This window comes from Conger conger, chromosome 4 (genome assembly GCF_963514075.1).
Source record: "Conger conger chromosome 4, fConCon1.1, whole genome shotgun sequence".
Taxonomy (NCBI): Eukaryota; Metazoa; Chordata; class Actinopteri; order Anguilliformes; family Congridae; genus Conger; species Conger conger.
Window position 1 is genome coordinate 25,431,791 of NC_083763.1, and position 15,979 is coordinate 25,447,769.

Genomic DNA, 15,979 nt, shown 5'->3' on the forward strand with positions numbered 1-15,979 from the left:
TTCATCGGCGTGGGCATTTCTTGCTTTTATATTGCGTTTTTCTCATCAGCTGGCAACTCCAAGTGCTTTACAGTATTAAGGGGGAAACCCCGCCTCAACCACCACCAATGTGTAGCACCCGCCTGGGTGATGCAACGGCAGCCATTTTGTACAAGAATGCTCACCACACATCAGCTGAAATGTATATGATGAGTCTTTCTGGGCCCCAAATGCAATAGAGGGCCCGAAAGGAAATCCCTGGTAAGTGAATAATGTCTGAAATAATCCCATGGAACCAATACAGTGGTTGTAACACACCTCTGGTGAAGAGAATTGCGTTTCATGGCTGTCACTGAAATGTTGATTAAATCATGGGATAAATGGGACAATTTGGTAATAAAAAAAGAAAACCAATTTTGTTGACAAATTATAATGTGGCAGGTGATAGTCAATTTATCATTTAAGGTTATAAACAAGAAAAATGAGCCTGATTCCAAACTCTGCTTGTGAGGTTGGTCAGTCGGTCAACTTTTATTAATCACCTATTTTTTCTCCTAATTTTCTATTCCAAGTTTTCCTTGCTAAAACCTCCCTTTCATGTGATAAGCTGACTATGGGGTCCACAGTGGTGGGACACAATTGGCTGGGGATAGGCTGGGCTTTTTCATCATGGCCTAAAAATATTACATGCACGAGTGAAAACCATTCTGGCTGGGGAAAAAAACATTTAAGTTTCTGTTTCAGTTTCACCACAAGGGGGCTCCCTTCTCAAACTCACCGATTTATGTATTCATAGATATGTGTATTGTATGTAAATTAAGTAAAATTCAAGTTGACTTGCACTCCTTTGCTCATTCCAGTGAAGTGAAACTTTCTTTTTCACCATTCTGGCCATTATCCTCTCCTCTCCAGAACTGCTGCTCTAGAGACTAGTGTGTGTGAAAATCCCAGGAGATCAGCAGTTTCTGAGATACTCAAATCACCCTGTTTGCCATCAACAATCATTCCACGATCAAAGTCAGGTAGATCACATTCTTTCCCCATTCTGATGGTTGATGTTTACATTAACTGAAACTCCTGACCCGTATCTATATGATTTTATCCATTTCACTGCTGCCCCACAATTGGCTGATTAGATAATCGCATGAATAAAGTAAAAATCTTCCCAATAAAGTGCTCAGTGAGTAAATACACTCAGTGAGCACTTTAATAGGAATTTATTAAGACTTGCAGAAGTGCTGCTCACTGGATGTTTTTTGTTTTTCACAACATTCTCTGAAAAATCTGTAGTGTATGAAAATCCCAGGAGATCAGCAGTTTCTGAGCCTGGCACTAACAATCATTCTATGGTCCGAGTCACTTAGATCACATTTCTTCCCCATTCTGACATTTGGTCTGAAAAACAGCTGAACCTCTTGACCACTTCTACATGCTTTTATGCATTTAGTTGCTGCCACATGATTGGTTGATTAAATATTTGCTTTAGCAAGCTGGTGTACAGGTTATAATGTAATTATTTGTTATAATGACAATCATTTGCTTTCTTTCACTTCTACTTCATATTAAAATGAACATATGAGCACCAGAGAATTCTTGTACTAGTGTCCTATTTTTCCGACAGCGTGAGAAAAACACGTAGTCATTACATGGAACATATGGGTAAATCTGCACATCTTGTTATAAAGGTTGTAGGAGATGCTGGTAAAGATCTCGTGGGCGGTGCTGTGTTGGATTCTGATAACACTGCAGCATTTTTGAAGTCACAGTACACTGAAGTAGTGGCATGGATTCAGAAAAAATGGCTGAATCAAATGTCAAAATTTGCAGAAAGACTGGCCATTTTCGAGTTTGCAGTGCCTTTCATCCGATTGAGAGGGATGGAGCGAGGGAGAGAGAGAGTGTACTGAGAGAGGGTCTACCAACAGCACCTGTCATCTGATTATATTCTGGTGTATTGCCTTTTAAAACAGCTCTTTGAGTTTAATCTGATAGCCGCAGTCGCTCTGCCAATTCGCTGAGCGGCTGATAACATGGGCGGCGTGTGACAATCGCAGCTCCCTACTTGCTTTTTGTGGGATTGCATCCCCCACATCTGTCGTCTGGTGTCCTGCCTCTTCAATTGTGACTCCTCATTAGAATAAAGCCTTGTAGTCATGTCTTTGATCTGTAGTTGAAATAAATTAATTGCATAACCATGATGTTCTCCCAAGAGCTTTAAATTGGAACAAAATACCCTTTGAACCTGATATTGATAATGATGATGTAACAGCTTGGCGCTGACCCTAACTAGAATTCTCAGTTAATGAGCTTTGAATCAACTCTACAGTATGTCATATAGGGATATGAAGGGATGCTTGATGATATCACCACTGGTTGAAAGTAGCCGACTCATTTGTGTTAACTGACCATCTAGGGGTTAAGACAGTATGGGGAGGAAACATTAACAGTATTCCTTAATTTAGGTACTCCCTTTTAAAAAAGTATGTTGACAAAACTTCAGAAATTCACCCATATCACAAGTTCTTTAGCAGAGCAGAGACATCTTCATGTGAACTGAGCATTAGAAGGGTCTATCTGCATTCTGAGTAGTTTTGAGATATTAAGCTTCAAATATTTTAAAGTGAATGGGTTCCAAGCAGATAAGTCCTTTTAAATGTGGTATTTTCTTCTCACTTTTTGACAGTATTTTTCTATAAAACTTCACACATGCATTTAGTGCCCTATAAACATATTTATGGCATTAATTTTTGTAAAAAATGTCAGAACCTTCTCAGCTCACAATCGATGCAGTGAACATGTGTGCAAAGGGTAGATGTCACCCATTACATTACATTACATTACATTACATGGCATTTAGCAGACGCTCTTATCCAGAGCGACGTACAACAAAGTGCAAATTAAACACAAGAACAAGTGCAAAGAGGACCTGAGAGGACAGTACAGTTCCGAGTCCTAGTGTAAACATACAGAAAATCAGAACCCTTGAAGAGTACAATCAACTTTCAAACTAGTATACCACAGTTTGGCAGCTAGAATACAACAATACAACAGCCAATAAAAAAACAACAATACCTATACAAGTAACAATATCTATACCATCTATACATAAGTGCCATTACAGTCTAAGGCTAATCATGGTGGTGAGTTGGGGAGGGAAATGTGTAGCCTGAAGAGATGGGTCTTCAGTCTGCGCTTGAAGGAGGTCAGAGACTCTGCCGTTCTGATATCCACCGGGAGGTCATTCCACCACCGTGGGACAAGGACAGACAGCAGTCGTGAGCGTGAAGTGCAGGTGTGGTGAGGGGGAGGCGCCAGACAGCACAAAGTGGCAGAACGGAGGGGTCTTGTTGGTGTATAGGTCTTGATAAGGGATTGAATATATACAGGGGCTGATCCTTTAACAGCCTGGTATGCAAGCACCAAAGTTTTAAATTTGATGCGAGCCATAACAGGCAGCCAGTGGAGGTTGCTGAGCAGGGGGGTGACATTTGAATGTCTGGGAACATTGAATACCAGACGGGCTGCAGCATTCTGGATCAGAATTCTGGATCACCCAGAAGACAATGCATTTTCAGGCATTTCTACTCCATAACTCCATGACAGAGACCAGATAAATGCAATGAATTAGTCTGTAACATTAAAACAGTAACGTACAAACAATATAAAGTGAGAATGGTGTTATAGCAGTTATTATTAAAATTATTAAGTTATAGCAGTTATTAAAACCTTTATCAGTTATCCTGATCACACACTGTTTGACAGATTCTCCACCCTCTTGGTCGTATGGGTCAGTGTGAATTGGTCAGCAGACTGCATCGGTTGGATAAACACGTTTCTAGCCGCTCAATTAGCGGAGCATGTGCTCATCTGAAAATGGTGCAGTCAGGCTTGTGTATGGTCAGCCGGGCATCTTTTACTGCACCTCGGTCAGTTCACTCCCAACAGCTGCTTTTATGCAGCCAGCAGGACTACATCTTCACTTTTCCCAGCCACATTCTGCTTCGGCCACATTATTTATGTTTCTTTAAAATCCTTTGCATCTCCTGCCAACTTCCAGCCACAGGTCAAGTTGTGGCATCTGCAGTTTGGACGGCAGAAATAGCCAAACTCTTGTATCACATTTTCCGTCATAATTCTCCGGGCCCTCTTTTTTGTCAGAGGAGGTTTGACACCTCTTTATTCAGTATTTTATAGCATCTTCCACCACACACATGTGTTTACAGAGTCATACTGCACCTGAATCAAGACTTCACCTCTGAGTAATTTTTACTGCATTCCATTGTAAACAGGGAGATATGAATGCATGTTTAATAGCATCTAATGCTACACTCCCCAGGATTAATGGTTTGGTCCTAAAACAGAACTGTACATCTGGTATATAACGTATTTCACAATGACAGATGATGGGAAAATGTGAGCATCTAAAAAAAAAAAAAAAAAAAAAAAAGACAGTTGTAAGTTTCACTGTGAGGAAAACTAAACGGGACATTTATATGGTTGTGCTGATGACTTCAAACAAATATTACACCTACAGCATAATCCTATATTTTGTACAAAGGACTGATCAATTTTGCACTGTTCACATCAATATCAAGAGGCTCCACATTTACATTTGATTCATTCAGGCTTTAACTGAATACTTGCCAGAATGACACCATACAGTATTTAGACCCCAAAAGAACAACAGCGCTTTCTTGGGTTGAGTCTCCATGTCTTGATGAAGACTTCTCTGTCATGCAGGGTGCCAGTACAGACCCCTGCTTGTCAAAGTTAATTTGGAGACCACTATGTCAACATGAAGATGCATAGCAGGCCATTGCTGTGGGATCAATAGCTTAATCACAAGATGCACATGCAGCCTGGGATCAACTAACTGCCTAAAGCCTGAAGATCAGCCCTGGCTCCTGGATGGTGGCAGACATTGTACGCTGGGTAGCTTGGTCCTTTTGTAAGCTCTTCCTCACCTTGCTGCACAGAGTGTTGCACAGTTCTTTTTAACCCTTGCGTAGTCTTAACATTCTGTATATTCCCCTTGTCCTAAGGGTAAAAAATGACCCGCCTTTACTTAACCCCTAAAATAAAGCAGCTTAATTGAATTTTAAACCCCAAATCTATTTTGCATGAAGAAACAACCACTCATCACAAACTTTGTCAGCAAATTTAAAGTTGAAAAAAGATCATTTAGGGAGTTTTCTCTGCTGTTAAATATAGTGGCCAGTCATTTTTTACCCTTAAGACAAGTTAAGTGGTGTTTCCCAACTCTACCCAGGTGCCTTCTTGATGTTGGGTGCAATTAATCTCTAGAACTCCATTGAGCTTTATTAAAATAAATGGTAGTCACATCATGCACTGCATTTTAATTTAATTTGTGGATGACATTATTTACAGAGGCTGATGCTGAGGATTGGCAAGATTCCTTAGTTATGTTAAAGGGTGTCCTCTTGCAGAAATTTACTGATTTCCTTTGGTTCTGTGACTGTCCCTTGATTAAAAGAGCAAATAAAATAAATGTTGATTTTATATTGCCCTTTTATATTGTTGTATTGTATTGTACGCTGTGTGGTGATTATTCAGCTGCCTCTGACCCAGGACTCTCAATGGGACTCAAGGTTGAATACAAATAAATATGTGCTGCTGAGTTACACTTTAGCATAGAGACAAGTCAACAGTTTTTTATTTTATTTTGATCAGAAAATAGTCTTTATTTAATTTAAGTTTATGTGGTTAAATTTGCATCATATTACAAAAGTAAGGCTTCGTACACACTGTTTTTTTATGATGGGGTGACACAAATCGAAAAAGTGGTTTAAAAGCGAATCCATCAATATTCTGACAGTTTTTATTTTTTTATTAAATGTTACATTTCTGGGACATGGTTTGCAACACAAATCAAAGAATGACACAAAGCACTTTATAAGGAACATTTTTACTTTATTACACCTACTTATTCATGCAATTATCAAATCAGCCAATTGTGTGGCAGCAGTGCGTTGAGCAGCAGTCATGTTGATACGGGTCAGGAGCTTCAGTTAATGTTTACATCATCCATCAAAATGGGGAAAAAATTGATCTAAGTGGATGTGGAATGATTGTTGGTGGCAGACAGGGTGGTTTGAGTATCTCAGAAACTGTTGATCTCCTGGGATTTTCACGCACACTCGTCTCAAAGAAATCCAGTGAGCAGCAGTTCTGCAGACAGAAACGCTTTATTAATGAGAGACGTCAGAGGAGAATGGCCAGATTGTTCAAAGTTGACAGGAAGGTGACAGTAACGCAAATAGCCACACAAAGTGGTATGCAGAAGAGCATCTCTGAACACACAATGCAACTCAAACTGGATAGTAGAAGTCTAAAAAATAAGTCGAATAAATACCTAATAAAGTGCTCACCAAGTGTATATCATATAATATAAACCTTTACATTGTAAATCATTGAATGATTACTGATTTATGAGAGTTTACACTCACTATACATCACCTTATTTTTTATTGGGTTCACAAAGTAATCATGATTTTCAAATGTAGCCTACAGTAGACTATGCGATTAATGTCAAACCACAGTGTCGTGTCCCAACGGTGCGTCTTATCCAGTCTCCGGTGACACATAACCTGGTGAAATGCTGGGAGTTTCGGTTTGTGAGTCAGTACTCGTGGCGACCAGCGCGGGGAGACGTTAGCTTAGTTCAATGGATTCCTGGCTCCATGTAGACTGCACGTTAGAGGAGTATCGCCGAAATACTAAACAGGTGGTCGCAAACAGGCGTTCTGAAACATCCACCATGGAGAAAAGGTGAAGGATCTCGCTGTCCATTTATTTTTTGGGATACAAGCTTTACAACGCCAAAGAAAATTCATGACAAGGGTGGCTGTGGAAAAGCAATACACCTAGGGCTTTCTTCTGGTTCCCGGGGAACACGTCGGGAGCTAAAATATGAAAGTGACAGTGTGTTTTGGACGGACAAGGGTGGTGGTTCCGTGTGGAGATGGAAATATTAAAGTCCACAATCTTATTCAGCAAGCGGTGATGAGATACAAAAAGGCAATTGCTAAGGTAAGTTATGTTTAGTTTGCAATTATACGTGCTCTTGTTCCTTTGAAAAGTAAGCACTGGAAACAGTGTTGCAATCCGAGGACTGGTGCGGCTATAACTCAACATGGCGCTTTTCTTGGGAGAAAGAGGAAAAGAGAAGGCAATAAGAATGCTGTCTGGGCATATTGATTTAATCGATTTAACTGCCTATAATTAAGCTGTATTGTAGCCTACAACACTGCGACTGACCCAGTGTTAGAGAGTAGGCTAAACCCGTTTATCAGTTTAGTTCATGTTTTTGTCGGAACTACGGCAGTACCCGGCTGTAGTAAACCAGCAAAACTTCCTATCTTAACGATTCTTTAAAGGTGCAGCTTTCTTTATCGCTCTCCTGCTTAGATTTGCGGGAATTGGGAACAATTGGTCTTAATCTATTGTAGCGATATAAAACCACTCGTGTAGTTGATTAGTCTACACTTTGATTAGCTTGCGAGTCGAACTAGCCTTCTCCAAAACGTGCATGTGAAGGGGGCTACTTTATAAAAAGCTAATGTAGCCTATGAATCTGACATGAGAAACGATACTGATTTGGGAAAAATTGTTAAAGGGTCATTGAGAGATTGTTTCCTCTTTGCAGCGTGCAAAACCGAGCGCTTTTGTTGGCGTTTTCTGTATTGCTTTGTTCTGCAGAAAATTTGCCAACTGTAGCTGTAGCTGTAATTGGAACTAGCCAGTCAAATTACTTTAGCCTACAGTAGATGCAAGATACCGGGTTGGGGCTATATTGTGATGTTGGTGGATTCCGGGTCTTATAAAGGACAAATATGACCTTAAACAATCTAAGTTATAAGCTGTTAATGTCTGTAGTTGGTCCTTTGCTTGTCTAATTGCCATTGGAAGGTAAGAATTAAACCTAATTTAAACCTTGCTTTCTGGACACACCAGGCCCTGCAGGACAAGGAAGGCAATTGTAACAAGATTCCTTAATTGGAGAAAGTCTTTATTGAACTGCACAGCTTTTGAACAGTTTCAGTAAATTAGTGTATGCATTATAAGTGGCGAACACGAAGGAAACATGGCAGTTTAAAACATTCTAATCTATAAACAAGGCAATTACTCGATGCGCTGACGTAACAGTAGCCAGTAGTTATTCCAAGGAATTTTGGAAATAGTGCGCCTGCAACTGAGGCTGTATAGCCGGCTATAACGTGAAACATAGGTTCATGATCCCTCTATAGGCTATTGGAAATTTCTGATCCCTTGATTTTGTTCCAGATTGTATGATCTGTGCACGTAGGCTGAATGGGTATCCTCAGTTGACCAGGAGTTTCTGACTTAAGTTACAAAGGGATTTCTCAACAAAATCTCAACAAAACATGGCAGCTTTGTTTTTAAATGGGAAAGATCATGGGGCGGAAGAGCCAGAGGGAAGAAACATGCTTTTCTGTTTTACAGTGCATAGGTGTGTGTGTGTGTGTGTGTGTGTGTGTGTGTGTGTGTGTGTGTGTGTGTGTGTGTGTGTGTATGTATGAGAGAGTGAGTGTGAGTGTGAGAGAGTGAGTGTGTGAGTGTGAGAGAGAGTGTGAGAGAGTGAGTGTGTGAGTGTAATTTTCTATGCTTAATGTAGACTACAGTTGTCAAGCCAGTATTGCCTGCATATCTTTCAACATGAAAGAGTATTTGCATAGATAATGTTACAATTAGTTTTTTTTGGAGTCTTGCAAGGTCCATGGTTACGTTAAATGTGAAAAACAGGCTAGGCTACAGCACAGCCTTGACTTTATCAGCAAAATGTCAGAGTGAATCCAATCTGTTGCTGCTTGCCAGTCTCAGGGAACCAGGAGCCTCACTTTGTACCACTCTCCATTACACTGGCATAAGGACTGCGATTTACTTTCAGTACATGCAGTGCTGATCGATGACCTATGTCTCCACCAAAGGCCCCTGGACTGAAGTTCATGGCAGAATGGCTGTGTAAATTCATCCACACCGCCCGAGCCAAGGAATACACTTTTTCTCTGCTTCAGCAGAACGAGGCAGCTCCTCCATTGATTGGTCAATGCGGCTTCCCCTGTGGGGGCTTGCCAGAAAGCCCCCGTCTTCTAGAAGGGGCCCCTGATTCTGTCAGTGCTGATTCAGAGGATTGTGGGGAGAGAGAGCTGATTAGGCCGTTATCTATATGAGCCCTTACGCAGCGGTGGGAGAAAGATGACTTTATTAGGGGCCGTGACAGATGCAGGAAGGGACCCCGTTTGCCCTGCTCATGTTGAATCCGTTGCCTTTCTGCTTAGAAAGCCTTTCTGGTGGGTTTTTCAGTTGTCAGATTTTCGTATTTTATTACCGGGTCTTGGTCCTGCTGTCCAATTACAGCACTACTCTTGCTCTCGTTTGTTGAACACAAATAAAGTTTCCGTTAAGAGGCTGCGACAAGGTACTGTTTATTTTCATTTCTCACTGTCATGTCACCTTGCTACCTACAATTCTGGGGTTAATTTTGGGCCACTAAATTCCACTGTCTCTTGCCAAATGATTTCAAGTTAACGAATAAAAAAACTTTCTGATAGGCTCAATATAGAAGGAAAGAAAACTGACCTAGATCCATAGAATATTGGATGGCAGTCGTGTGTATAAATTACTGAATACTGTTAAGGCTGTTGAATAGCTTTTGCAAGGGACCTGCTATTCATTTTCCTTGAAATGTGCTTTCTGTGGCTGTTGAACCTTTCAGTTATACAGCAGTTTGTCATTTGACTTACTGGCATACATATTCAGAGTTTCCTGCCAGTTTCACCACTGTGTTGCGCTCTGGGCTGAGTTAGGCTGAAGATAGGCAGATAATGATCCAGGTTTCCTAACTTGCCTGTCCTCTTTCCTGGCGAACTGTGCCATACACAAGGCCATCATTCCCACAGTCAGGACAGGTGCTGAGAGATGAGGTACTGAGGAGAAAAGCACAGCTATTTGGAATGACTTGGGGACCTTTAGTAATGCAGCTACGGTATACTGCCTCTGAAATATGTATCCTTTGTTCTGAGTGAAGCAGTGTTTAATCGCCAGCCAGGAAGACGCAGGAATCTCACATGGATTTTTTGTAAGGGAGTCCCTGGAGTGTGGCTCTGACAGTTTGATGAAAAGCTTATTATTGCTCATAGTAAGACGCTTTGAAGTTCCATTGTATATGGGGTACTTGTGGTGGACTAGGACCTAGTACTCTGTTAAATGGTAAATAGACTGCATTTATATAGCATTTTTATTCAAAGTGTTTTACAATTGATGCACGCATGCATCAACAGCAACTGGCTGCCATGCAAGGCACCAACCAGCTCTTCGGGAGCAATTGGGTGTTAGGTGTCTTGCTCAGGGACATTTCGACACACCCAGGGTGGGGGTTGAACCGGCAACTCTCCGACTGCCAGACGACTGCTCTCACCTCCTGGGCTAATGTTACTTGCATGGTGTATACATTCATGTTTACCTGTCTCTTCTGTTGGTGATACAGCAGACAGACCATAGTTCAATAGGCAGGCAAAATATGGATATGTTCCAGTGTCTCATGACTGAAGTGTTGGGCCAACGACTGCAGAGGCCGTAGATGGTGCACCAGCCAAAATCGGCAGCTGGTTTGGCTCTCTACAGCAGTGGAGGTGCTACTGGGGAATACCGCAAACACAGTTTATTTACATTCTGCCGTGCGCACACAAACATACATTCAAACAGAGTGGGCTGCAACTGCCTCATGCAAATCTCCAGTGTAGACGATTAATGTATGATGGTGGTGTTCTGACAATAAATGGAAATGATCCTGATGAAATGTGAAATGGTATTTAGGGAACTTTTGGTAAAAACCTATTTGGAAGCACTCCGCACCCAGTTCCACAGGGTGAGAGGGACCTCTGGCTATCTGCTGCTGGCCTGCAGTGCATTTGTGCAGCACAAACATTGCAACTTTTCTTCTCTTCAAGTCAAATGAGGGGGAGGGTGGTTAACAACTTAATGACAGGTTAGCGCTTTCTGTTGAAGTGCTTCTTGCATTTCAGGCACAAGCGGTGACCTAGTGATTGCTGTGTGGGAGATGACAGTCCGAGGTAGGTCAGCCAGCTGTAACTGGCTAGGAAGTTCACGTTCAGACGCGGGTGTTTCAGGATTGTTGAGTCTCCTGGGGAGAACTTCCTCTGTAATTACTATGGAATGCACAATGAAGAGAGAGAGAGCTGATTTACTTATGACGCTGGAAAGAGAAATGTTTAGTCAGAGCTGCTCTGAATAGGCCCTCTGTACCAAGATGAAACATTATCAGTCCACTTGATTTCACACTCTTTGTTTTGGGGGGTAGGACACATGGAGAAAGGTGAGGGGTCGGAGATGGTGGACGGTGAGGAGTAGGACACATGGTGGACAATGAGGAGTAGGAGAGATGGTGGAAGGTGAGGAGTAGGATACATGGTGGAAGGTGAAGAGTAGGAGACATGGTGGAAGGTGAGGAGTAGGAGACATGGTGGAAGGTGAGGAGTAGGAGAGATGGTGGAAGGTGAGGAGTAGGATACATGGTGGAAGGTGAAGAGTAGGAGACATGGTGCAAGGTGAGGGGTAGGAGACATGGTGGAAGGTGAGGAGTAGGAGACATGGTGGACAGTGAGGAGTAGGAGACATGGTGGAAGGTGAGGAGTAGGAGACATGGTGCAAGGTGAGGGGTAGGAGACATGGTGGACAGTGAGGAGTAGGGAGACATGGTGGAAGGTGAGGGGTAGGAGACATGGTGGACAGTGAGGAGTAGGGAGACATAGCAGAGGGTGAGGGGAAGGAAGATGAAGGAAAAGTGTTGCAAAGGTTGAATATTCTTTCTCATAAATGTGAGATTTACGATTGTCCTGGCACTCTGTTGCATATGTGGCCTCCATGCAATAAGCTGTTTAATCTTATATAAATGTGTCTGAACTGAAAATTATCGCATTGTTAGGGCTGGTTTCATGCACTTTTTCTTTTTCTTTGTAATGCAGAAAAGTTAGTAGCATCACTCTAAATTTTAGTCCTGAAGTTGCCACTTCTCAAGTTTCACCTGTCTCAATTATTTTTTATCCCCTTGACTGATTTGCCATGTGTTCTCGACTTAATGTTCATGGCTGTACAACTGATTCTTTGTGAATTGTATCTTGTCCGACCAGTTCTGTAGTCTGTTCTAATGACCTTGATATGCACTTTTTGTAAGTCACTTTGGATGAAAGCATCTGTTAAATAAAATGTAATGGGTAAGGCATGACGTTTCTTTTCTCTTTTCAGAAGTTTTAGAGAGCAGTGTGCTCCAAAGGGATTGTCTAAAGCTCAAGACATTACAGCAAAATGTTGGCTCACAACTGCAGACAGCAAAATGAGCCCTTTACGAAAATGAGCCCTTTACTAGGATTAGTTGTTAGCATTGCATGCACGTATATATCACCATTACACGTGTCTGTTGGCCTAAAAACCAGCAAAATATCTGGCTCTCTTGACCTTCAGGATTGTTAAACAATGGAAATGCCTTGCGTCCTTGGCAGAGGGTGTGCAGAAATATCAGACGTTTACACAGCTGCCCCTTCAGTCAAGTGTTTCTTAACTGGACACCATTGTGAGTACCATTGTCCAGTCATGCCTGAGAATCATCTCCAGGTCTTTCACAGGCTCCTACTGAGGCTCTTTGCCAACAACCTTGCACCTTCTTCATGCTGTCTTTTTCCCCAGTAAAAACCACACGGCTCTTTTTCTGGCATACTTTTTTCCCTCAGTTAAAATGGTTCTCCCTACCTCCTGCCCTCTCCAAAGATGAAGGCCCTTACAATTAACTGACTGACAAACTGCAGGCTGCCATTTTGAACATGGAACATTCCTCACCAGGCTGTGGAAGTATTTGGTTGTATGGAAGGATTAAGTCATCGGTTTAGAAAGTTTCTTTAAGAAAGGAGCATTTTTTGCTAAACCACATAATAGAAATGCATGCAAAATGGGGCAGATCTTTTCCAAAAGCGGGAATTTTGAGAGGGATGAATTAAAGCTCTGACAGACACCCTCCGGAAGTTGGGAGTAAGCTGAGCTAGTAATGTTTTTGAATCTGATCTCTGGTACATTGTGGACTGGTTAAACAACTCTTAATCTAGGTTTTATGCTACATTGCAAACCATGATCAGTGATTCTTTTATTTTGAAATTAATGCTAGGTCAAGCTCTGAAAACGGGTTGATGCAAATTGCTGCGTCAGATGAAAGGATAGTCTTTGAGACTCGCTACATGGATTAATTAACCAGCACATTTCAGTTACGGTAATGAGCAAAGGAGTCTGTTACCCTGGGGAGTGCTGTCTCAAGCCATTACAGTTTCACTGACCCTGGAGATTATTGCAAGACTCTGCTGATGCAGTTCATATTCAGGCACAGCAGGCTGTTCTTACAGGACTGCCTGTTGTACATGACATCCCCACCAGTTAGCCTATAGCACAGCAATGCCTAAAGGCTGCATTCTCCCATACATGTTTGAAGCAACCTTATTTAGGGTGAAAAAGCGAAGTTACCCAGGTAGAAAATGTGTGAAGGCATATCGTGCTTAAAAGTTTTATGAGGCAAAGTTTTGTCCTTGGCAGTCCATTACTATGCAGTAAGTAAATTCAATATTAATTTCATCCACACCCTACTCCACCCGTTGCTGACAATGGTTTCTCTTGGCATCTAGATGTGGGGCTCTCTGTAGATATAGGGCAGCTGTGTTCCAGATGTGACCGTCTCCTTCATGTTTGGGTGTTAACCTAAAGGAGGAGGGGTCCAGGGTAAAAAAGCAGAATTCCAGGCAAGTTGTGTGGATGCGGTCTGGAGTGTTGTGGACACTTAGCCATACACTAAATCCCCTCCACTTTGCAGTTCCAATTCCCCACCATGACATGTTCTGTGCTGCCATCCCATGTCTATCTATGCCCTGCTGTATGTACCTCTGCTTTCCCCTGTCTGAATAAAATAAAACATTTGAAAGGAGAATGGACTGTGCCCTCTTGTTTATCTAAATCTTGTTGGACCGCCTTGTCTGCTTTCATAAACACATCAAATACAGTCCAGTTGTAATAGAACATGACTGCACCTGTATTTATGGTCGGTAACATTTGGCTCATTTCCTGATCAAATTGGGAAATCCCAAACTCTGGATAGGAGTTTGTGCTAAATCAATGTACTGTAGCTTTATATTTAACAAGTTAATGATAAATGAAGAGCAATTCACACTACAGTATATGACATCTGTAAAAACTGTTAGGAGCTGTGAGAAGAATTTGTTCCCTCATGGAATGATTCTTGGTAACACCCACACATGTGCACGCACACGTGCCTGTATACAAATTATGATGATTCACCATATATTAAGGGTATCCTTAAAATGAAGCCGTCTGTCCGCAAACATCTTTCCACGAAACTTGAGTAATCGGATCCTTTTGAGCCCAGTGAAGAAAACTGGTTCAGAACTTCCATTTTCAGTCAGTTTCAAATGGGGACTGATGGAAAACACAGTATGCAGGGAGATTAAAGGCCACTTTTACTGTGCTAATGCTTTATCCCTGGGTCTGCACATGTGACCTAAGCCGGCAGCACCACGGGGAGGCTGTCTGTCCACCTGTGCCCACCCTCCATCTGTAACCGAAAGTGTTATGGTGAACAGTACACCGTCTCGCACTCTCTGGAGTATCCTACTCTCTAATCCTCTACCTCATCACAGTAGCAGTGGTGAGCAAATCATGCTCATCATCCTTCTTTCAAACCAGAAAAACAAAACTCCAAAACTAAGAACATAATCAAATGAGCCTGTTTTCACAGGAACCTTTTTTGCATGAGATGCAATATGAGTCAAATTAAGGAAACCTCTTCCTGGGTGGAATCCGACTGTTTACCTGATTTGCTCCAGGGCTGACATTGACGGGAATATAGAACACTTCAAAGCCAACATTTTCATCAACTGAATGAACTCTGTGCTCTTCACACTTGGTGTGGTAATTGAAATGAGCTTGGGCATGAGGTGTGGTGGGGGTCAGTGGCAGCTGTGGGTGCATGTTAGTGTGGAAGGTACTTTTCTGATTTGAGACCAGTCTGGGATCAGCAGAGGGTTAACCTGAATGGGGGCTTCCTGGTAGGCCCCTGAACACTTGCCTGAACACTGCAGTGTTCCCCCTTACCGTTGCTCCCTCTACTCTGTCACCAGTTACAGTCCGTGTAAAGGATTATGTCTTTTTATTAGGTTCTCTTAAAAATTAATGTCCAGAGACCCGTTTGATATGACGTGGTAAATCACATTCACTCTAAAAGCAGCCAGGAGCCATAAATCACAAATACTGATGTTTCTTCGTAGTCTTTTCAAAACCTTAGCATAAGATTCGAGCATGCATGTTCATGTGACGGTCTGTCATAGCAGGAAACCGTATTCTTGGTCTCCCCAGGGGCTACTCATTTAGAGACGAAACTCATTGATTCTGAGCGGACTCGCATCTCCTGTTTACTGTGTCTGCGGTGGGATAAAAGAAAAAAAACCCATTCTACCGATTGGTTGAAATCGGAATGGCCTTGGCCATCGTTTTAGCCAATCGGACTTCCCTCTTTCTTTGCACCTGTCTCTGAAAAAAAAAAAGTGGCTCTATGGGGCCATTCATCATCATGGCACCTACAGTTCACCAAACATGGCGAGGGGGGTTATCAGTGCTGTCTCGTGACACGACTCCCCTGGCCTTGCACCTAGAATTCTTCAGCCCGGTCCCATAGCTGAGCGGGGAGGGGCGTGGGTAATGATTACACTGGGACAAGTGGAGAACAGCAGGGGGAAGACCCCTCTGCATGCCGTACCCGTGAGATGGCATAACTTCAACTCACAGGAATGCCTAACTGCTGCCTCCTGACTGCCCCTAGTTTAAGTGTGGGAGAGGGAACCCGTCTGGCCCCTTAGTATCCATGGCAGTGTGGAAGGCAGGAACCTCTCAG

The 15,979-nt window shown here is 42.3% G+C and overlaps 1 protein-coding gene across 3 annotated transcripts in view; it reads left to right on the plus strand.

The window, feature by feature from the left end:
• The first annotated feature begins 6,645 nt into the window (after window positions 1-6,645).
• Window positions 6,646-15,979, plus strand: part of pard3aa (par-3 family cell polarity regulator alpha, a) — a 390,604-nt gene continuing 381,270 nt past the window's right edge. For all 3 annotated transcript variants that reach the window (XM_061238372.1, XM_061238374.1, XM_061238373.1), the window contains exon 1: window positions 6,646-7,029. In XM_061238372.1, coding sequence (XP_061094356.1) covers window positions 6,910-7,029 — 120 coding nt within the window. In that variant the 5' untranslated portion in view covers window positions 6,646-6,909. The remainder of the gene's footprint in view (window positions 7,030-15,979) is intronic.